This window comes from Drosophila santomea, chromosome 3R, assembly GCF_016746245.2.
Source record: "Drosophila santomea strain STO CAGO 1482 chromosome 3R, Prin_Dsan_1.1, whole genome shotgun sequence".
NCBI lineage: Eukaryota > Metazoa > Arthropoda > Insecta > Diptera > Drosophilidae > Drosophila > Drosophila santomea.
Window position 1 is genome coordinate 3380183 of NC_053019.2, and position 23908 is coordinate 3404090.

At 44.9% G+C, this 23908-nt stretch overlaps 4 protein-coding genes across 4 annotated transcripts; 2 read left to right on the plus strand and 2 right to left on the minus strand.

The window, feature by feature from the left end:
• Window positions 1–73: 73 nt before the first annotated feature.
• On the plus strand, window positions 74–4999 carry LOC120451667 (high-affinity choline transporter 1). Its single transcript, XM_039635542.1, has 6 exons — window positions 74–912; window positions 1904–2270; window positions 2372–2956; window positions 3076–3397; window positions 3478–3750; window positions 3867–4999. Exons 2-6 carry the CDS (start codon window positions 1997–1999, stop codon window positions 4255–4257), a joined length of 1845 nt encoding a protein of 614 aa, XP_039491476.1. The 5' UTR covers window positions 74–912; window positions 1904–1996; the 3' UTR covers window positions 4258–4999.
• A 2066-nt stretch (window positions 5000–7065) lies between these two features.
• LOC120453617 (pro-resilin) lies at window positions 7066–11680 on the minus strand. The gene is given in 4 exon segments (XM_039638396.1): window positions 7066–9610; window positions 10114–10160; window positions 10163–10186; window positions 11554–11680. Coding segments are annotated over 4 exon segments (2550 nt in total). The 3' UTR covers window positions 7066–7258.
• Window positions 11681–12479: 799 nt separating this feature from the next.
• LOC120453148 lies at window positions 12480–12946 on the minus strand. Its single transcript, XM_039637704.1, has 2 exons — window positions 12834–12946; window positions 12480–12774 (listed from the first exon to the last, which is right to left on the minus strand). The coding sequence occupies exons 1-2, from the start codon at window positions 12841–12843 to the stop codon at window positions 12500–12502; spliced, it is 285 nt and encodes a 94-aa protein (XP_039493638.1). The 5' UTR covers window positions 12844–12946; the 3' UTR covers window positions 12480–12499.
• A 109-nt stretch (window positions 12947–13055) lies between these two features.
• On the plus strand, window positions 13056–14936 carry LOC120453634. Its single transcript, XM_039638426.1, has 2 exons — window positions 13056–13083; window positions 14563–14936. The coding sequence occupies exons 1-2, from the start codon at window positions 13056–13058 to the stop codon at window positions 14835–14837; spliced, it is 303 nt and encodes a 100-aa protein (XP_039494360.1). The 3' UTR covers window positions 14838–14936.
• The last annotated feature ends 8972 nt before the right edge of the window (window positions 14937–23908 follow it).

Here is a 23908-nt window from a genome sequence, read left to right on the forward strand (position 1 = left end):
GTACTTCAAGCGGAGTAGAGAAGCTTTTCACCACCATTCCAGTGCTGGCAACTCCCCTTCGCGCTGACATTCACCCCTAATTTAAGTCGAGTGGCGGCTTCCACGAAACGATTCATCCGGCGATTCGATAAAAATTCCTGCGCACATACACAAAATGAACGCCCACTCGGCTCAGCCATTTTCCGTCGAAGAGGCCATCGGTTCGCCGATGGGACTCCAGTACTTGAACTTCCAATTCAGTTATAATTTCGTCGCTCTAACCGCCAACACGGTCCGACGGCTGAACGTGGAAACGTGTTTTTAGTTTACCAATAGCCCGTAGTCTACTGCTAATTTGTTTTTCAAAACCGAATGGCTTTAGTTTAATTGCTTAATTCATTTTCGAATATCGATCTGATTGGACTCAGTCCACCTTGAAGTTTGGATCGATTTAATAGGCCACTCGATTGCAGTTCAAATAAACCGAAGGCTTCTAAACACCACCTGAACGTGTGGGTGGTGGGATTTTTATATAATCTGGAACATTTTCGACAACCTCTCGGGTGCGGAGCTAGTGGCATTGGTTTAATGCGTCCGTCACGCGTTTCATTACCAGCCGGAGCACATGTGCGGGTTACATTTTAGGACGCGTAACAGTCCGTCTCAGAAGACGTCCCTCCGCTGGGGCGACTGCTGTCTAGCCTAATCTAGTGTTCCGACCGTGATTCGAGTTCCTAGCCGGAGACCTCATCCTCGATTTCGATCGACCTACTGCTACGGGACTTCCCGCATCCACCAAGAGCCCCTTGGAGCAGGAAATGTTGCATAAGCCGAGGCGCATTTGATTGGCGCGCTTCTCTGATTGCCGTCGCTAAGCTCCAGAATCGAAAATCGGCGTCCGCTTGAACTTGGCGCACAAATCGCAAGGCAGAGGTGAGTGGCTACCCGCAAATGCGATGGGTCATGCGCAGATTGCTGGGGGGATTACCCCTGTTAGTCCGATGCGCTCTGTGCTTTGCTCAATTTTGTGAATGAAGCAGCCACAAGGGGGCATTGTGGCACACAATGGCGTTGAGGCGTTCTCGCGGTGGCCGCTCGCCTAACGTGGCTATGACGTACTCGACTCCCCACACACAAGGTGCTCTGAATTGTTTATGTATTTCACATAAGCGGAGTCCCGACCATCCCGCTCCCAACTCGGTCCGTTACATAAGCAGGACACGTGCGTGCGCCTGCAATCAGAATTAATTTCCGCACACTTAAATGGCTTTCAGTATTGTTCAAATTACTTGGGAACTAATAGCTGTCGTAAATAAATTTAAAAAATATTAAATTATACATATTATTATTTTAATGTTAAGTTTATTAAAATAAGTGTATATATAAAATAAAAGAATATATAAATGAACTTATTTAAAGACTATTTATTTCATATTCGTATGGCTTATCTCACATTTTAGTGGTCATTTTATTTTTTCTAAGATTTTCTCAGCATGGTCAATTTGACCTGTTTTTTGTAACCGATTTCAAACACAATATTTTTTATAAGTATCTATACAATTGTATTATTTTTGGCACACTAACTAACGAGATAACTAAACCAAAGATAGTATCTAACCTCTGTAGGGATTATAATTATAGGGCCGTAGAGGTCAAACTCAATGCAATACTCCCTTATTGTGCGCTATTAACAAGGACGCATTTTGTCGTAGGTGGGCGTAACGATGGGTTGAGGTGGGGACAGCTCCCATTATATCCTTGCAAACAAAGGTCAGGCGCACCTAAGGCCATGGCCAATGCATTGGCTTAATTTTTAATATTTAATGCTTCGTGCTGTTGCTAGTTAATTTAAAAACTAGTCTGCCATATTAACCATTATGCTCAAGGCTATAGCTCTAAGTGAAACCCTTGTATTCCATTACAGCCAAAAGGTCAACCCCATTCCGAGAGTATCTAGTTACACCAGCGCGTGGAGAGCCGTAAGTTTCGTAGCCAAGGACACGCCTGAACTGCAAGGATGATCAATATCGCCGGCGTGGTGAGCATCGTGCTCTTCTACCTCCTGATCCTGGTTGTGGGCATTTGGGCCGGTCGCAAGAAGCAGTCCGGCAACGATTCGGAGGAGGAGGTGATGCTGGCCGGACGCTCCATCGGCCTCTTCGTTGGCATCTTCACCATGACTGCCACCTGGGTGGGTGGCGGCTACATTAACGGCACGGCGGAGGCTATATACACATCGGGTCTGGTGTGGTGTCAGGCTCCATTTGGATACGCTCTGAGCTTGGTATTTGGTAAGCTTCACAGTCTATTCAAAATATTAAGAATAAGAGTCCACTTTATACCACAAATTGTAAGCATTATTTATCATTTCTTATCCTTCATCCAAACTCAGGTGGCATCTTCTTCGCCAATCCCATGCGCAAGCAGGGCTACATCACCATGCTGGACCCGCTGCAGGATTCCTTTGGTGAGCGGATGGGAGGACTGCTCTTCCTGCCCGCTCTCTGTGGAGAGGTCTTCTGGGCAGCCGGCATCCTGGCTGCACTTGGAGCCACTCTTTCGGTGATAATCGACATGGATCACCGCACCTCGGTGATACTGTCCTCCTGCATCGCCATCTTCTACACACTGTTTGGTGGACTGTACTCCGTGGCGTATACGGACGTGATCCAGTTGTTCTGCATCTTCATCGGTCTATGGATGTGCATTCCCTTCGCCTGGAGCAACGAGCACGTTGGCAGCCTGAGTGACCTGGAGGTGGACTGGATCGGGCATGTGGAGCCTAAAAAGCATTGGCTATACATAGACTACGGCTTGCTGCTCGTCTTTGGGGGCATTCCCTGGCAGGTCTACTTCCAGCGGGTGCTGTCCAGCAAAACGGCAGGAAGGGCCCAGCTCCTGTCCTATGTTGCAGCCGCCGGATGCATTTTGATGGCCATTCCCCCGGTGCTCATCGGAGCGATTGCCAAGGCCACACGTGAGTCCTAGCTAGACACTAACAAGTAATACATTCCCAAATTGGAAACCACATGTCCTCGTTGTGGGGCAGATGACCTTTGCACCTAGAAGTATAGTCTGTTTTCTTTTCAATGACAGCTTGGAACGAAACAGATTACAAGGGACCCTATCCCCTGACCGTGGACGAGACGAGCATGATTCTGCCCATGGTGTTGCAGTACCTCACGCCCGACTTCGTGTCCTTCTTCGGACTGGGCGCCGTTTCTGCTGCCGTGATGTCCTCCGCTGATTCTTCGGTGCTCTCCGCCGCCTCTATGTTCGCCCGGAACGTTTACAAATTGATTTTCCGTCAGAAGGCGTCCGAGATGGAAATCATTTGGGTGATGCGAGTCGCCATCATTGTGGTGGGCATCCTGGCCACCATCATGGCCCTCACTATTCCCTCCATCTACGGCTTATGGTGCGTGAGAAGATGCATTATTAACCCCAAACTGGCAGCTCATTTCGCTAAGTGCCTGCTCTTCTCATCTTTCCGGACAGGTCCATGTGCTCGGATCTGGTCTACGTCATCCTGTTCCCGCAGCTGCTCATGGTGGTGCACTTCAAGAAGCACTGCAACACGTACGGCAGCTTGTCGGCTTACATTGTGGCCCTGGCAATCCGACTGTCGGGCGGGGAGGCCATCCTAGGACTGGCTCCGTTGATCAAGTATCCTGGCTACGACGAGGAGACCAAGGAGCAGATGTTCCCCTTCCGCACCATGGCCATGCTGCTCAGCCTGGTCACCCTCATCTCGGTCTCCTGGTGGACTAAGTGAGTATAGGGCGATAGAAATTGTTGGATTTAATGTTTTATATTTAATAAATATTTTATTTATTTTATTTAAAGTTAAATCAATTAAAACTAACCCTTCTCTTAATCAATTTCAGAATGATGTTTGAGTCCGGCAAGTTGCCGCCCAGCTACGACTACTTCCGCTGCGTGGTCAACATTCCGGAGGATGTGCAGCGTGTGGGCGATCCCTCGGAGTCGGGTGAACAGCTATCCGTAATGGCCGGACCCCTGGCTAGATCCTACGGAGCGGCCACAATGGCGGGCAAGGATGAGCGCAATGGCCGCATCAATCCCGCGCTGGAATCGGACGACGATCTGCCAGTGGCGGAGGCACGACGCATCAACCAGGAGACGGCGCAGGCGCAGGTCAAGAAAATGCTGGACAACGCCACTGGAGTAAAGCCCTCGGGCGGAGGAGGGGGCCACCTCCAGAGCCAAAGCGGGATGGCCATGCCCACTGCGGAGCAGGATAATACGGCCTTCTGAGCGGAGTAGAAAATCCCATGGCATCTTGGTAGCTGATTGCCCAAAATTAGGCTGCAGTTGATACCAGATAAATATCCGATTTTATGTTGCGCTTGTTAGGGGGACACAAATGGGGGATGTTGGGGTCATCAGATTGTGGAGAGGAGTACAGAAAGTATTAGGAAACGTACGTTAAACACACAAGTGCTCAGGTAAAATGTGCAGAAAGCTGATCGTAAGGTTTACATTTTCATTTAGCCAACTTAATGTGTATAGTTTCTACAAGCTAAAAGCGTTCTATCGGTATTTATTTTGATGTTAGAGTATCTATGTGTAAATGTTCATTATCCTGCCCGAGAATTGCATAGGAATTCCCGTATTAACCCAAAGAGTTAGCCCAAAAAGTTGAAGAGGCTATGGAAGTAAGTGTATGTATAACCACTGAGCAGAGCATTTGAGCAATATGAATTGGCATTCCTGGCGTTAGCATATCGATCATATACTATATAGATGCATATAATGTGAATCATGTGTCCTTCCAGAACGAACAAAGCTAAGCAAAACTAACCACAAACTAATGCAAACGAAACATATCAAAACAAGGCGGAAGTATATCAGTATACATATCACTCGTGTAAGCTATATTGGAGAATCGGGGTATAAAAACATCCACTATATCCAAACAGTAGTCGAGTAAGTGAGCGAAAACGAGGCATATCGAGTTATATAGGAATGAATTTTAGCTGCTCTCAAAGAGCAAAAACCACAACGTACATGGCAGATGGTACACAGGAAAGCAGATCTATATATATATATATATATATATATATATAACATGTTGCATCGTAGTACCTAAATATATACCTATACAAAATCATATACAAAAGCATATATATACATATCTAGAAGCCAGCCACTGAATTTAGAGAGTTATACCCAAGGAAGCACCCACGACACTGACCCAGAATCCTGCGAAAGAACCATTGGCAAGGGAGTTTCCGATCTATATAAACACACGCTGCCTGAACCCCGAACCTCAAATCCCAACCCTTGATCTCAACGTTACTCCAAAATGAAGCCTATTTGAATATAGTTTACCAAGAGATGTGCGTTAGTTCCTCCTTTCGAAAGCCTCTCGGCCATTTGATACTCCTTCAACGCGTTATAAAGAACTAAATCTGAATTACTAAACACAACTCAAGTCTTGGTAAGGTGTGGAGCCCTATAGAAAATACCACAACTACATACAACTCATTAAATTGTAATAAATGTTGACTGCTTTTTGATTGAGCCTCGTATGTTTGTTATATCGAGGTAGAGTTTTTTAACGTTTACATAAGTGAAACTAACTAAGAAGAGTTTGAGTCCATTTAGGATTATCTACCATATGATACAAGCATATCTGTTCGTTGTTATTGTTATTATCTCTTGCATCAGATCTGAGTGTGTCAATTTCAATAGAGTTTGAATCCGCTTATCTAAGGAGTTTCACTAAATTTGCCGAGATCCTACATAAGTATTTAAGTGTGTTTGTATTCCACGTTTCGCCTTTCTTTGTGCAGTTGACCAGGTTTGTAAATATGCAAATTATAATTACTCGAATCGTTTGTAAAGTTACTATCAACTAAACCAAAACCACCAAATAATTTATGCATTCAACTGCGATGACTTCGCTTGGTTAAAACAGTCGAAACTATTCTGTGTTGCAATTAGTTAAATATACCTACATACTTCTGTTATTGTTAACCAAACTTGGTCTATCACTCCAAGTCACCTTAGTGGCATTATGTTAACCGAAATAAATGAAATGAAATAAAATAAAAATACAAATACAAATGAATAGGACGAAGGGTTACGATATACAGTACATGATGTATTAAAGTCAAATTAAACCGAATACATATCAATGTTTTAAGCATAGCGAAATGGCATAAATCGAAAAAAGTATTTAATAAATAAAAGGTATATATATCTACATTAAAATGGTTTCTCTGTTGCCCCAAAAGCCGAAATCCGTCTACTTATTTATTCTATTTCTCAGTACTTATATATTTTGCCGACTAACTGACTGGGTTGTGAAATAAATGCGAGTATTACGACCCAACAAAAGCCGCCAAGTGACGACCCGATGACAATGGAACCGTATTATCATGGCAGGTGGAAATTTCTCAGACCAACTTAAAGAGCAAAGAGCTCTTGTCGGTGTCGCATCTCATCGGTTCCATCCGAGTCCGAAACCGCAAGACAATGCATTTTGAGATTCACAGTGACGAGAATGTGGCAACTATGCGACAGTTACTTATTTTATTTAGTCGAAAGTCAGTCAGTTAAATTGCCAAAGTCAGAGAACCATAGCCGCCATCTGCGATCTCAACTGGTTTCAATTAGCATGCTAATTATGCAGTTGCAGTTGAATCTGTTGGATCTGTTGCATCTGCTGTGGCAATTAAGTTGTAATCTCAATTAGATTGGAATCGCCGTCCTCCATCATAAGCTCATAACTTGTGTCGCTCGAGAATTCCCCCTAATTGTGGCCCCCAGTCAAGATGTCTTGTTGCAGGGGATGTGGTTGTGGCAGCTATCCGAATATCCGGTATATCCGCTATTTTCGCATAAGTTTTCATTGTTAGCCGATTCGGGCCTTCAACTGACATTGGGTCGACTTCACCATCCCCACTTCCACGGCTGTCAATTAGTCGTACGTAAGAATTCCGCGAATGTCGCTGGCATCGTTGGCAACGCTGGAATTGCTGATGTCGCGGATGTGAAGGGAACCGATCGCCCAGAACTGATGGCTTCTACGAGCTTCTGTGATCTTCATCAAGTTGTTTATTTAACAAACGTTTCGTGTTTTACATCTAATGGTACAGTGAATTAAGGCTAGATTTCCATGTAGGACAGAGAGGAATGGGCGAATTGGTGGCTTGTCATTTGGGGAATAATTTACAATGGCGACGGCGATGATATGATGTGGTGGTTGAGTATTCGAAGGCACGTGGCGTATGCGCGATGCGGCGGCTGCTCACTTCTTCCGATAGGTGTAGCCACCGTCGGCACTGTAGCCCTGCTGAATGGTCTCCGGCACCTGGCTGGGTCCGTTGTACTCGTAACCGGAGTCCTGGGACGGAGCACTTGGGTAGGGACCGGAGCTGGAGGACCCACCGGAGGGCGGAGCACTGTAGCTGGACGAGGGTGCGCTAGAGAAGTTCGGGCCAGAGCCGGTGGACGGAGCTCCATAGGAGCTGGACGGAGCCGAGGGATAGCCACCACTGCTGCTCGACGAGGTTCCGCTGAAGGACGATGATAAGGACGAGAATGAGCTGGCACCCACACCAGTGGAGGGAGCTCCATAGGAAGAGGAGGGTGCGCTGAACGAGGAAGACGCTCCTGAGGCTGGTGCTCCGTAAGATGAAGATGGGGGAGCGATCGGGGCCGAGTACGAGTTGGATGGAGCAGACGGGTAAGGTCCTCCGCTGTTGGAGCTCGGACTGGGTGCGGAATAGGACGAAGAGGGAGCGGATGGGTATGGTCCTCCACTGCTGGAGCTGGGTGCGGAGTACGAAGATGAAGGCGCCGAGGGGTAGGGTCCTCCACTGCTTGAGCTGGAACTGGGAGCAGAGTACGAAGATGATGGAGCAGCGGCATATGGTCCACCGGAGTTGGAGCTAGAGCTGGGAGCGGAGTACGAAGATGAGGGAGCCGAAGAGTAAGGACCACCACTGTTGGCTGAAGGACTTGGTGCCGAGTACGAGGATGAAGGAGCTGCAGGATAGGGTCCACCGCTGTTGGATCCTGGGCTAGGTGCCGAGTAAGACGAGGATGGAGCCGAAGGATAGGATCCACCACTGTTAGCAGAGGCACTGGGAGCGGAGTACGAGGACGATGGAGCAGCGGGGTAAGGTCCGCCACTGTTGGATCCTGAGCTGGGTGCCGAGTAGGACGAAGTCGGAGCCGAGGCATAAGGTCCTCCACTGTTTGAGCTCGAACTGGGGGCAGAGTAGGATGATGAAGGAGCTGAGGGGTATGATCCACCGCTGTTAGCACTGGCACTGGGAGCAGAGTACGAGCTGGATGGAGCAGATTGGAATGATCCATGGCTGGAACCCTTGCTTGGGGCGCTGTACAAGGATGAGGGAGCGGCCAAGAAGCTTCCGCTGCTTGAGGCTGATCCGCTGCTAGGAGCCCCGTAGCTGGACGATGGTGGTGAGATGGGCTGGAACGAAGAGGTAGGAGCTCCGTAGGATGACGATGGGGATGCACCTGGTGCTTCGTAGGACGAAGAAGGTCCGGATGAGTAGCCACTGCTTCCCAGGCTCTGGGTCTTCGACGGTGCTCCATAGTTGGTCGATGGAGCCGAAGGCAAGGGCACAAAGCTGCTCACACTGGGTGCTCCGTAGCTGGAAGAGGGCTTCGCTGGGCGCGAAGCGGGTGGCAGGTAGGAGCTGACGGGCGCCTGAGGCGGGGCTCCATAGCTGGATGAAGGTGGTGCGGGCGCTGACTTTGGAGGTCCGTAGGAGGAAGAGGGCGCCGAAGGAGCTCCATAGGAGGAAGATGGTGGGGCAGGTGCTCCGTATGAGGAAGATGGTGGGGCAGGTGCTCCGTAAGACTTGGAAGGAGCAGCAGGCGCTCCATACGAAGAAGAGGGCGGAGCAGGTGCTCCATAAGATTTGGACGGTGGGGCGGGAGCTCCATAAGACGATGACGGTGCGGCAGGTGCTCCATACGAAGATGATGGTGCGGCAGGTGCTCCATAAGACGAGGATGGTGGGGCGGGGGCGCCGTACGAGGATGCAGGGGCTGCGGGTCTCGGAGCTCCATAGCTGGAAGAAGGTGCAGACTTGGGAGGACCGTACTTGCTGGAGGGTGGAGCTGGGGCACCGTAACTCTGGGAAGGGGGCGCGGTCTTCGGGGGCCCATAGCTAGAAGAGGGCGGGGCACCATAGCTCTGCGAAGGCGGAGCGGGTCTCGGAGCTCCGTAGCTGGTGGATGGACGACGATGATGGGGCTTCTTGGCCTGTGGCGGTGGTCCGTACGACTGGCTCGGCCGGCTTGGCGGTGGTCCATAGCTGGACGAGGGACGGGAGGCTGGTGGTCCATAGGAACTGGAGGGACGTAGAGCAGGAGCCGGATAAGGGCCACCCAATGAAGCACTTTGCGATGGAGCCGCATAGCTGCTAGACGGAGCGGTGTTGAAAAATGGCGCCGGTCCGGAGGCGGGTGGCAGGTAAGAGCTGGCGGGCGGAGCACCATACTTGGAGGAGGGACGCTGGGGCGAACTTGGTGGCAAGTAGGCGTTGTTCACCGGTGGCTCGGCTCCAACATCGCGCACCAGCGAAACGGCCACGACGGCCACGGCGATGACACCGACAAGCTGCTGCAAAAACGAGGAAATTAGTAAATTAGCTTTTTTATGACGCACCGATCGGTGATCCACATTAGAGCGATCTCTTCAGCTATGCACTTTGAAAAAACTATGCGAGTTGTACAGTGTTATAAATAGTTTTCAACTTTAGGATCTCTACAAAAATACACTTGAACAAACACTAAGTGATTAATGTAAGCACAGTTTTAACTAAAACAATTTCCTCGACAAAAGGAGGATAAACCGATTATTACTACTAAAACTAAAGTTTTTTAATAACAAAATTAAATTAATTAATTAAATTAAACCGGATTGATTTTTAGTAGTATTTCAAAGTTGTTCTCTAATTTAACTAAAATAAGAAAGAAAGAAATTGCAATATGCAAATGAGCTTAATAGATATATATTTTAAAAATGTATTTGGATGATTGTAGTACGTCCAATACCATATGGAAATAAGGCGAAACGAGTATATATATATCTTAATTGGTTCATTTTAGTTTTAGTGTACTTACCACACGCATGACTGCTGCTGCTTCTCCGGGGGATGAGGTCGATGTGATGAGCTTCGAATGCAAATTAACCGAACTGCAAAGCGGGAAGGGGGGCATTAAAGAAAATCAGTTGAAAGTGGATTACTTGCAAAAAATAGTTATAGAAAGATTACGTTAATGTTGCATAAGTTTTAACGGGCACCAATGCGACCAAGACGACCAAGACGACCAAGACGACCGAGATGACCAAGATGACCGAGACTTAACCCACGGAGCGAACCTAATCGCTCGTCAATCTTGGCTCGGTCCGTCGGGTCGGCCAATGCCAAGAACTGGCCAGCAGACGGAGCGTGTCGTCCGGCATTGAAAGTGGAGCCCCTGGTGTGCTGCCACTTAAGTTGCCGTTTTTGGCAAATCGCGGATGCAAGCAAAAGCCACTGAAATCGCCAGCAAATCTCATCCGAAGCAGAGTGAAACTCACTTATACTTTTTTGGGCGCTTTTCTTGAGGGAAATTGAATATAAAAGGGACTATAGACTGAGTGTGGGCGTGATCGGCTGTGGCATAATGCTGGCTTTTATGACATTGCAAAATCAGCCACGACAGTTGGAAATTTCTCAGCGCCATTGCCATTACACCCCCACTGCAGGCGGCATGCGGCATGTGGCATGTTGCATGTGGAGTGACACATATTTGCCTCTCCAGCTACTGCTGCCAATTACGGTATCCGCGTTTTGGCCACATTCGGAGTCGTCTTGGCCTGTCCCGTTGCGTCCAATTGTTGGTTTTTTAGCAATTTGCTTTATTGTTTGGCTCGCGACGCTTGTTTGGTTTTGGTGATTGCGACAAACTTTAATTATTTTTCTAAGTCCGACTAAGTGACTATATGACCTGCTGAATGTGAGGCAACTCATTATTGCCCATGCTGATTATGCAATTTACGAGGGTGACAAGTGCTAAGTTCTTTAGACTAATGTTGATCCAACATATTTTGACAACCACTTGGTTTTTATGAACTTTAGTTTGGGAAATTTAGTAACGAATATTTAATCATCTGTCTGCACATAATACATTTTTTTTTCATTCAGCTAAAGATTAAAAACTATAACAAATTTCCTGATAAAATAATGTGCAAACTTTGTTATGTAATGAGTAAGAGCATTTTGAAGATATTTTTCATTTTACCTGACAGTTTCAGAAATATAAGATAGTCCTGAGTTGACTATATTGAATATGATAAGTCAAAGTTTATAAGTTGTTTTCCCAAAGCACTGAAATTTGAAATGACTAGAACTTTAAACTTTTTTTTACACTGTATCTGATAATAAACCGTCTTTGCTTCTTTGTACTGTGTAATAATCCTGTCTAAAGACTTTGCCACTTAGTAACAAAGATTTATAATGACGTGATGTATACTCGTAAGTGTACTATTAAATAAGTTATCCTTTATGCAGCACTGACCGTTTTCGTGGGCACCAGCTGTTTCTTTGAGATTTTTGGGGGCACTTTGCAGACGATGCTCTGCCGATGGACGAATGCGAACTACACTGCTGGCTGATGCGCAGCATGCACTTTTATACAAAATCATAACCGGGCAAAGCCGCAAAAATAAAGACGCAAACGAAAAACACAGCAGAAAAAGCAACAACAATGCGGACAGACGAAAATCAAAAGCTCCAAGCCAAAATCACAATGAGAAGACGACGCTGGCAGCGGCATGTCTTCGCGTTTGGTACTTTATGTAACACTTGCACTCGCTCTCCGCCGGAGCCACCAGTCCAAGCCAGCGCCACCACAGAAACCACCAGCAAGCAGCCAAAGCAGCCAAAGCGGCAACCACGGCGAATGCGCGACGTCGCGTCCAAAGCTACGCATCTGCCACAGAAAAAGTACAACAAAATAACAAAGGCAACGGCAACGGCAGCGGCAGCGGCAGCGGAGGCAACAACAAGCTACTGCGATCGTAAAGCTTTCGGCATTTGCTTTTGTTTTTGCACTGATAAATCCACTGCGATCCGATGCCAAGTTCAGTGGCAACATCTGTCATCGGCTGCGTCTTGTGGATCAATAAAATGCATTTTGATTGCCTTTAAGGCTTGAAAAACAATGTTAATTTATTGAAATGGTGGTTAAGAAATCAGACACCCCGCATATGAGTGTTATATCACGTTTTTACCAATGCAGTCACATTCAACTTATGTTAATTTTGTCAGGTATTTTAAGAAGGCAATTTCAATAGTGATTTGCTCTCCAATTATGCCAGAATAGTTGGAACATTTATGTAGGATAAGTTTCTTGTGAAAATACACACTACTTAGCACCTTTGCTCCCAAAACCTACTGGATCAATCAATTAATAATCAGATAATGTTGCAGTTGTGAACGTTCAAGAGCTGGGTCATTTATTTTCAGGCCACAGTTGGTGGCATCTCTGGCTTCTTCCAGATGTAGCTGGCCCATGGGATGCACTCCTTGAGCAGGTGCATGTAGGCCAGTCCCGAGGGGCAGTCCACCTCGGTGGCCGGAGTGCCGAGGGTCTCGCACAGCCAGTACTTGGCGGCATCGAAGTGGTGCGTAAAGGTCTTGCCAATCTCGGACTCGTCCTTGCAGGCGGAGCGACCAGCATCCGCACTCACGCCCGCCACGAAAATAATGGCCAGAACGGTGGCAAACAGGGCAACAGCTGGTGGAAACGATAGGTTATAGATGCGAAACAACATTAAAATTCAACCTCACACCCACCAATCTTCATTTTCAGCTGTGAAAGTTTCTCGGTAGAAGGAACCAACTGAGACCCTCACGTTTCGGGAATGGAACTTTTATACTTTCGAGGGGGAGCTGTGCCAAAAAAAGACGAAGTGAAAACAAGAATAATAAAAGTATTGACATTTTGACACACGCATCCGTCGATTATTATCAAGGGAGCAGAGCGAAGAAGTAGCTGAATACAGCATCTTTATCAAGATGGGTGAAAAATTCATGGGCTTCAGAGGTGGGGAGAGTAGATAGAGAGAGATAACAAATAAATTGAAGCATTATTTAATGCAGCACTTCACTTCACTTCAGGAAGAAGGTAGACAACCAAGTGCATTTTTAATGGATTCTTCTTGTAGCTCCCAAAGTACCATATTGAATTCCCACCCAGCCCTACACTATCATCATAGATATAAGTTAAACATAATAATTTGATATATGTAAAGCTGGTCAATTTGTTCCACTTTTAATACAAAACCATTTATTAGGGACGAACTAATATGCATAAATATTTACATGTTTTCGCAAAGCAAATGTATTGATTGGATTGATCTCCGTAAATTTGATTCATTGGGGTGTAGAATCAACAGCAAATGTTCGGCATCCAATTAAACAGCCCACAAACTACACCGCATTTATTCAGTCAACAGTCATCCAGCATAATAACCATGACTATTTATTGACAGCTTGTGAAGTGTGAACCCAGCTGGCATGGCGAATGCACAATCGGATATTTTCGCGTAAACGCGTAAAACAAATGCTGAAATCTGAATCCGTTTAAATTTTGCAACATTAAAGACTATCGGCCCCTCCATTAATTAATTGCTGACTGTCTTTCCGATGGATTTTTTCTTTATGATGTTTATTTTTGTTTTGTCATTTTGCAAAAGTATTTTGCATTTATGTTAACTGTTTGTCTCTTTGTGGCTTTGTTTGGCTGTGGTTTCGGAGCTTCAAACGCCCCAAGCGACTCGGGCGCCAGGCCACTTGACCAATATAAATAGCAAAGAGGCAGCAGCAGCCGCATCAGCTGAAATAAAATATGGCAAACCTCACGAAATGTGCCGACTAAAAACCGTTTAGCAGCAAGAGTGGGTCGAAGAAAAAACCCTGAAAATCGCTTACAAAATGTTTTAAAGTGTAATTACAGTTTCCGCATTGAGAGGTGGCACACCTGGGGGGGGGGAGAAGGAGGTGGGCAATCAGCGACGCAACTCCCCAGCGGGTGACTATTTCTTTTGTATATTTTTATGCTCAAGGGACAAGATGACGCTGCCGTATCGCATCACATAGCATCGCATCGGATGTGTTAAGCTAACTGATTATTTCAGGTTGGCCAAGATGTGATGGTGGCAACGCAGTGCAGCGGCTAATTATCGATTAAGACGACACGGTCGGTCTCTGGGCCAAATCCAATTAATGCGGCCAAGTGAAATGCGGCTTGTTATGATTGCCATTGCCCAAACTTTCGGGGCGACACTCGCAGCAGGGGAACTAAACAAGTCAGGGAGCTAAAAATAAATTGAAACTCAATTGGACTAAGTGACTTTGCTTGTGCAGCAAGTGTCGCTTCGATAAGAAGAATTCGGCACTAGTATAAATATGCCAATTGACGGACTTTGATTGCAACACTTTCATTATGTACAAGGGTGAGACACATCGCCATCGATCTTCTCAAGAATTTTCCATTCAATTTTCCCAAATTTTCCTTTTGCAGTCTCCCTCATTTGCTGCCTACTGTTGGGCCTGTTCCTGGCCCTCAGCTCTGCCTACAATGGCCAGGACATCTACGCCGAGCCCAACTGCGCCATCGTCGAGGATCACGCGCGCAAGTTCCGCGACATCTCGGACCCCACCCACTACTGGGTGTGCCCCGAGGGTCAGGAGAAGGCCGACTACATCCAGTGCCCGGACAACTACGCCTTCATGGAGCAGCAGCAGAACTGCGTTGTCTGGGAGGAGTGGAAGTGGGTCGAGCCCTACACCAAATAAACAGCCAACTTTCGTCCTGTTGCTGAACGTCTAAGCCGTTTATGTTTCTTTTCTTTGATTGGATTCGATTGGATTTACGGCCGCGTGGTTGGATCAGTGGTGGTGCACATAAATTAATTATGTGTGCTAGCACAGTAAGACAACTGTATGTTTACTCAACTAAAGTCCGCACTAAAAGTTTAAACCCGGTCGTTGTGTGTACTTATTTTATTAATTAAAGGTACATGCGGTAAGAGGATTTTTTGTACATGTTCTTCAACAATTACTGGTTATTTTCGGTTCCTCCTACAATTTTGTAGCCTGCGTTACTTTTGAAATATTGAAATCCAAGCAGAAAACTGATTTAACCATCGGAACCAGCCACAATAACTAGCTTTTCGGTCTTTCCTATATTTTTCAAATACTTTATCACCCAAAATTACAACGCTTACGACTGATTGCACTAGCTCGTACTCAACAAAAATCATACAAAACTTCCATGACAGCCTAGCAATCCAAAACCACAAGTCACCGCAACCTAAGTATATTGTATAACCTGGCAATTGCTGCAGCCATGGTTGTGGCTGCCCAGTTTTCACTGTAACGCTGCTGCCTTGGACCTGAACTTGAGCCTCCACCTGAGCCATCTGAACCCCAGGCCGAAGACCGATGAGGCAGAACTTTTAATTAACCACGGCGGAGATACACACACATTTGGGGTCGGGATGGGTTCCCAGGGCACAGGGCCCTGGGCCATGCCCGGAATATGAGATTCGTCTGATAAACGATAATTAGGCGGTCCGTGTCTGTTGCGCTTGTAATGTTATCTAACACCTTCGATTGGCAATCAAAGCTATTGCCGCTGTGCTGCTACCACAATCAATCAACTCGCATTGTGCCCGCTCCGAAATCATTCAAAATGCGAAGAGGTGAAAAACTTGGAGCCTGGAGTGCTAGTGCTCCAATTTGGGGCTTAACAAAACACAAGTGTGTGTACAAAAATTGGGGCTCACATATTTTTTTCAAGTAAAAGTCATAAATATCAAAGCGTGGCGAAGAGAAACACAAGCGCTCGCATTAAAAGTGAAAAGTACTTCAATAAATTTAGTTAGAAATCATTGCCGCAATGCAAACACGCAATTTTTTGTACAAATATTCGTTATAGTACTATATTCGATGGATGCGGATGGCCTCAAGTGCGCGGTTCGTGGGCTCGTTGTGGATGCCCCACGGCAGTTGAAGTGCCCGTCGATGATGGCATCACATAATGAATTCGGAGGTGCCCCGGCACTCACCTCAGCCAAAAGATCTCAGGCCCGCCATTGAAGAAAGTCTCTGTGGCCTTGACAAGGCGAGGGAGCTCCATTATCTGCGTGCAGATAAGACTCGCTTCCCAGTCCCACTCCCACTCCAACTCAAACTCGCACTCCCGGTGGCCATGACAAAGGTAATGGGAATGGTGGTAATGGTAATGGCAATGCCATTGGTAATGGTAATGGCCATGCCAACTAGACTCTCATGTGCTACTCCTATTAGGGCCGAAACAAAGCACTGGCATTATTAGTTGCCGCATTTGCCAATACAATATAGTAATGTGGGCTTGTGTTTATCACATGTCGCCTCATTTCTGGGTTAAGATGAGTTGCAACCGCGGGCTTTGGCGCTCCAATCTCGAGTGCTTTGACGCACTTGGCCAGCAATTACATCGAAGAACGACATCTATAATTATTCGCATTACGTATTTACCAGTATCTTCGTGCATCTATGCAGAGATGTGCAAATAAGGCAAATACTCATCGAAACACTCCGGCTTTGAACCAATTTTCAGGTCTTTGTATTCAGCTAATAATAAGTGCACATTAATGACGAAATCACTTAATGGAAGAACTCGATGATAACTTCGATACTATGAATGAATCAACAGAAGTAAGATTAAATTTAGTGCATTATATTTATGCAGTTGAAGATGCGTTTGTACCAATTAAATATATATAAATTATACCAATCATATTTTCTAAAGAAAACTACGATTTCAACAAAAAATAAGCACTTGAATTAATATTTTATGTTTTTTTTCTTCAAAGAAACCAATTTATATACTATCATTACTTAATTTTTTCTGCTTTCACAATAGGGCTGATGGAGAATTGAATAAATGAATATTTAATTACTTTTTAAAAGCTCATATGCTCAACAAAATGAAAAGTTTTAATAGGCAGAGACTTAAGTGTTCTTCAGTTTTATGCAAACATTTTTGATTTGCATTCAGGACAAACTTTTTGACCTTGACTAATTCCGTATGCGAAACTTTTCAGTTTTTTCGTTATTTGGCCACCGCTGTCTTTAGTAATTATCTATCGCAATCCATCTCAATCTAGCTTCAAACCTTCAGACTGCTGCTTTGATTGATGGCTCCACTGATTTGACTGATAAGAAAACATATGTACACATATATATCTTATCTAATACTCGCACTGTCAGGCCAGGTAAGTGACAAATTGACATGTCGCAAAAATGATGAATGTAGCAATGGCGGGCGGACAGAGGAAAATCCACCGACAGACACATAGATATATGTACGTCTGGAAATAGTGACTGCCCGAAGAAGTAGAATCCAAATGACCTTTCATCAAGCTGACAAATAAATTCAAGGCGACATGACTGCCAGAACCGCCCTCAGGCGATCTGAAAAATGTATTTGAGTGCTGTGGGCTCGAATTTAGCATAGGTCAAAGTTCGCAAGTGAAGCGGGATTTCGGTTCAAGTCCATTGCTGACGTCATTGAGCCGGAGCATCCACATTCAACTGGGCATCCAGCCACGTACCCACATCAGGAACCATAATCCGGAGCAGTAAGCGAAACTGAAACCAAATCTGCGATTCTGGAGGTTGAGGAATATCATCACCATCTCACCTGTGAGTCCTTCTCACCGGCTTTTTCTTGGTCGGTTGGCAGGACAGGCAATCCCCTCCGTGATAAGCCCACATTAATTTTTCAGTCTGCCCCTCTTTTAGGCATCCACAATTTATATGCATTAAAACTTTATTGCTCTTTCAAACGTCGCCGTTCATCTGCAATGATTGCGAGGGATCTGAGTGATTGAGGTCTGTCATCTGCAGACTGTTAATTGAATTGGGGGGTTATACAACCAGACAAAGCCCAAAATGTTCAATATTTCAACAGTAAGTAGAAATGTGCTTTGTGCGCCTCAAAAATAATTAGAACATTGTTTGCCATTTCCATGTACAGTCCAGTGCACTCAGAAGTTTCCATTAAAAATTTAATTTCTAGCTGATTGTAAGCTAACAAAAAATGGGACAAGGTAAACTTTTTAATTTTACATCCAAAAGTGGTTTGTCAGCTTGAAAAATAAATATTTTTGAATATCTGTTCCCAGGCCAGGCGACAGGGAATACGGGCCCGGGGGGAAACACCCCGTCCCCCCTCCCCCCCTGTCGCTGGGCCTGTCTGTTCCTACTTTTCACTGGTGTTAGTTACGGAAATATTTAAGTATTTCTACTTAAGTAGTTCTGTTAAGAAACTCGTTGATATTATGTTAGTTGTATAACCTCTTGAAACTTGTCCGTAGGATTTTTCTGATTCAAAGTAAAAATTAACACCTGGTCACTGCAAAATATGAACAAAAAAGCGTCTTTAGATGTTCGGACAGCCCCCGGGTTTTTGACAAACGACCGTGACTTTTTTCAGTGTTGTCCATAATGCATCCATCCATTTTGGTAGTAGGTAATGTCAAATCATCGGCAAGTTGTAGCAAGTTTTTATAGTTTTTCAAATGTGACGATGACAGAGTGGTGGGGGCGTAAGCTGCACTCTTTTTGAGCGCCAAGCTTTCACCACAGTGAACGCCCCTGACTTCCAAGCTGAACAGCTGATGAACAGCTGGAAGCCACATGTGCATTGGTGGGGGCACTGGAAGCGGTCGCTGAACGGCAGAGCGTGTTCATTCTGCCAGGAACCGAAGGAATGTACGACAATAACGGCTCCGCCTACCGCTTCCAGGCGACGACTCCTAGCTCGTGTGTGTGTGTGTGCGTGGGAGAGGATTCGCATTTCGTATCTGTATTGGTAACAAGGCCACACCCACGCGGCCATGTTTGAATGAAATAACAGTAAAGGCAAAATGGCAAAGTCAGTCGGGAAATGGATGGGGGAGCAAATACATTTTGGCGGAATGGAATGGCAAGTGGAACATGGTTCTCAAAATGGGAACTGAAACACAGTAATACGAATTTAGGTTACAGGCCAGAGGAAAAGGGACAGATACATAGTGAGCGGGGGAGATAGAGGGGCAAAAATTAACTGCAAGTGCTGTTTTCGTTGTTGTTTCGCGCTTAGCAAGTTAGCTAAGGTCATCGAAATGTCAAAAGTTGCATTCTCCGATTTTCGAGGTGGCAGGGAAACTAGCGACACGCACACCAAACATTTGTCCCGTTGACATTGGTGTTGATGTTGACAGAAAAAATACACGCGACATTTGCAATTATTTTTGGCGGGCATGCTTCCCGAAAACCAGTGTTACATATGTATGTACGATTCTATATTTTTGGACATTTATCCATTTCCACTGAGGTTCGGTTTTATTTTTGGCCTTTGCCCCTCTCTATCGCCATCATTGAAAAGTGGCTTTGATGTCGGCCATTGTTAGTTTTCCTCTTTTTTGGCTCACTTACACACTTCAACACTTTCGGCAGCCATTTTGATGGGCGCTGTTCCTTTGAAATTCCACCACTCGTGACATTCACACATACAGTCACACACACACAAACACACACTCATGGTAAAAAGGAAATTCCTTAGCACTTTATTGTGGGTTCCGCTTTTCTTCCCTCTCGCTTTAGTCATCTGCCCTCTCTCTTACTCTGCTGTCCACCATCTCCTCTCACTGCGCAAGGCGTCGTCTTAATTTTAATTTTATTGATATTATTCAGTTTGCGCAGATTCCATTAGATTTTATTGCCCACCCATTTTATGCATTCTCTGCAATATTTTCCTAATCTGTCTGGCAATTCCAACAATAGTTTTCCACTTACATATACATATGTTTATGCAAAAAGAAATCCTACCAAATTATAAAAATTCAAATTAAATTTTTTTAATACTTATCAAATAATAATTAATTATTAGTTCACACTTAGAGTAGAAGTAGAAGGGTATACTAGATTCGTTTAAAAGTTTGAAACAGGTGAAAGGACGTTTCCGATCCTATAATGTACTCATATTCTTGATCAGATTGAGATTAAGTATTTAGATTCCAGAGACATATGTAGATGCAACGTAAGTTTGTTTTCATATGTTTTCTTTCTTAATTTCTTTATTACTCTATTATTTTTTGTCTTGCCAATTTCTATAGGTACACCAAAAATATTTTTGATCTTTTAAAAATAAAAAAAATGTTTTTTCAAATTTTATTATTTTATTTCAGATATTCATTAAGTTGCTACATGTTAAGTATAAATTGTCCAATTTCGATTGCTTATAAACAAATACATTCTGGAAGACTAATTAGCAATTAGTTATATTTTGGGACGGGGCAAGTGCACGAGTTCAACTTGTTATAAAATTCAGTTAAATTAAAGGGTAATTCAATACTGGCTGCTGGCGGGCTTTTCCACCCACACAGCTTTCGCTGATAAAATTTCATATCGGTTGGGGAATTACAGACCCACTTCATCATCATCCTTAACTCTTTACCTTTCGCAACTCCCACGACTTCTCCGCTGGTATATCCGCGCTAACGAGGCCTCGTCTCATGTTACCCTTCTTGGTCCTGAATCCCTTGCGTTTCGTCCTTCGTCCTTGGCTGTGACACTCCGTGTCAGCTGTCAGCTGACTTGTCGGTTCCAGCATAAAGAGCGCAATCAATTGCAACTATAAGTACTGGTTCGGGATGAAAATGTACGCGTACATACACATTTTCAGGGGCTTATGCTCGGTTGCCTTTCTGAATTCACAATGAGGGCTGCACTTGGGTACGGATCTGTCCGAAATCGCACGGATAATGTATCTGAATAGTAACTGATTTTAACAAGCAGAATATCGTATTTACTTGAATTTATATTACGGCTTTCAATTTTGAAAGCTAATAAGCTTGGCAAAAATCTTACTGTCAAAAGTATGCATCGTATATTTATTGAATACAATATTAATAGGCTGACATGGACACGTAATCATTAATCTCTTACTCTGCCACTATTAATCAAACTTCAGTTCAACTTGGGTTATCCGCTGGGAAATTTGTAGCTGTCAATTAAGTTTTTGTTTTTCTGAATCTCATCATATTCTTCCCTTACTTTCTTCGGCAATCCCTTACGTTTCTTTCCGCACCATCTGAATATGTCAATAAACTTAAATATTCACATGACTATCAGCCGCCACATGCAATAAGTAGACTTCAAGCTGAAATCTTATCCGCAGTGCCCCATGAAAATCGCATCAGTTACTGTTTGCTGCACTGCAAAGTGTACTGACTTTTCATGTAGTTGCACCTTCAGCTCATATAAATCGCGGTGTCAGGAGCAGTTCCTCAGTTCGTATCATACCTTGTTTACCTTTGGGCCGCCACTTGCTGCGTCGCCTCAGCTCCGAAATGAACTTTGGCGCAGCGGGTTGCCGAATCCCCCTTTGGACTCCCATTCGCAGTGGATGTGGCTGCGACTGCCGTCAAACGTTGCGCCTTGAGGAAGCTTGTGGAAGCCCCATGCCATGTTCCATGCCATGCCCCATGACAAAAATCCAGACACTGCCACTGACAGGCGCAGCAACAACAAACCGAAATCCTTCTGGCAGGCATCCTGCTGTCTATCACGCTGTCAATATCGCGCAGAAAGGATCGGCGGCACTATGAAGCCATCAAGTTGGATGGCAGCGGAAATATTATAAGGGAAATATATTTTAAACCTCCTGCGACAGGGTGGTGGCGAGGATGGGAAGAAGGGGTTTTGCTCCCGGCAGGACATGCGAAAAACTGGTTGCGGTCAGAGCAATCCAATTAGGCCAGAGCAGTATTTGATAGCAGTTAGCGTTAGTTCTTGTTACCCAGGAACTGCGAGAAGATATCCAAAAATGCCCACACGAATTGCACATGTTATAAAAATCGATAGAATGTAACCAGCAGGGGTTGGGTGGGCGTGAGGTGGTGGTGGTGGGTGGGTGTATGGTTGGTTGGTTGGTGGTCGGGGCTCACCTTGGGCAAAACCAGACCCGAAAGGCGCAGCGTGATGTTTTACAAGTGCTATGTTTGTTTTTATTTTTCTTGCTCGGCGGTGGTTAAAGAGTGGTTGTGGCTCGCTTGCATCCAAACAGATGCCAGATGCCAGATGCCAGACTAGTCCTAGCCCGCCGTCTAATTGCCAAAAGGCGTAGGACATCATACTCCAGACTCAGAGCACTCGTTCTGGGCACGACTGAATCCTTAATTGAAAATAAACATTAAGGTACGCAATTAATGTGCTGCAGTCTGGTTGGTTGGCTTGTTTGCCGTGCTCGTTATGGCCGCGCTTTGAAGTTTATTCTATCCTCGTTTTTTATCGCCCTCGAGGCTCCGGCATCCTGATCCTGGCCACTCGGGACTCTCCGCTGACTTCCGGCCACCTTCCAGTGTCGAATTTCAATTGTTTGCTCCATTTTGCTGCGGAGAATTAATTAATCGCTTAGGCGGCTCCATTTCGCAAAATGACAAATGATGGCACATCTCTCGGGTCAAACAATTAGCTGTAAATTAAATTTGTATTAAGCTTAACTGCTGCGCAAATTGACGTTGCATATAAGCCCGCTCAACAGTAAAGCTACCCTAACAACTTACTAAGCTTTTAGTATCCAACCAGTTACTTGCGTAGCTCTGGCGAAATATTAAACACATTAAACTGTATGTATTTTAAAGTATGAATATGATCTTTTTTTGGCACATCCGACAAAAGTTACAATCTATTGGTACATTATTTACAAATAATTGGGTACTTTAAAGACGAAGTTGGTGAAAACCACATATGTTCTATAAATTAATTTTGTATATTTAAGAAAACATCCCTTTGATGACACACCACTGTGAACGGTAGAAGGCGTAATGACGAAGCGCATCAAGTGAGTGTTCAATTGGGAATACTGTATACCTCATATCGTCAGTGCAGTTTTAACTTGTAATGATAATTTTAACCGCAGTTGACTTTATAAACAAAAATTATTTTTTGCTTTTACATAAATGACAAATGATTTTTTTGAAATGATAATTTCAACTGGTTTTCTTCAAGTCAAAGAACAAGTTGCACTATATTATTATTATAATGCTGTTTGCGCTAAAGAAGTTCGACTGTTTTCATTCCACTTTTCCACATTTCCATCATTTTCTCGGCTGTGTTTTGTGTGCCTGGGCTTTGTTTGGTCTATTGTGGGCGCCTGACGAGGCTCGTTTTCTCTGTTACTTGTGGTCCGCTTGGCTCGCGTGCCTTGAAGACATTTTTCTCTGTTTTCGCCGCGTGGTGCGTACCAGGTAACCTTGTTTCCAACCACACTTAGGTGGGCCGCAGTACGTTGGCCCGACTCGACTTGGCCATCCGGCGGACGGCTGTGCCATATAATTTGGCCCCGCCGCACAAAGTGTTCTTATGTTTAAGCACACCGCAGGCAACCAGAAAGCCACCCACCCAGCAACAACCACACCCACACCTTCGGCAAAGGACACGCACGCGGCAAAAAGGAGGCACACCTTAATTTACCTTTGAGAAGACGCCTCCTGCTGGTTTACCGCCCACGTGCCTCGTCCTTCCAAGTCCTTCGGCTCATATCGATCGGTGCATTAAAAGTTTCGCACTCTACTTTGTAAATAAGTGAATAAAAGAAGCTGCAAAACTAGTTGCAGCACACAAAAATTAAAGCTGTTAATTGCTTTCACGTGGCTGGATTTTTAAAGATTTTCGACTGGAGAAAGCAATCTTTAAATACAAAGCGAAACTTTTTTACCACGTATAGATAGTCCTGACGGACTAGACATGCCATTCATGGCACCCAAGCCCTATAATCAATCAATAAAACTGCTCTAACCTTGACATGACTTTCAGTTCAGCTGCCAGTTCTC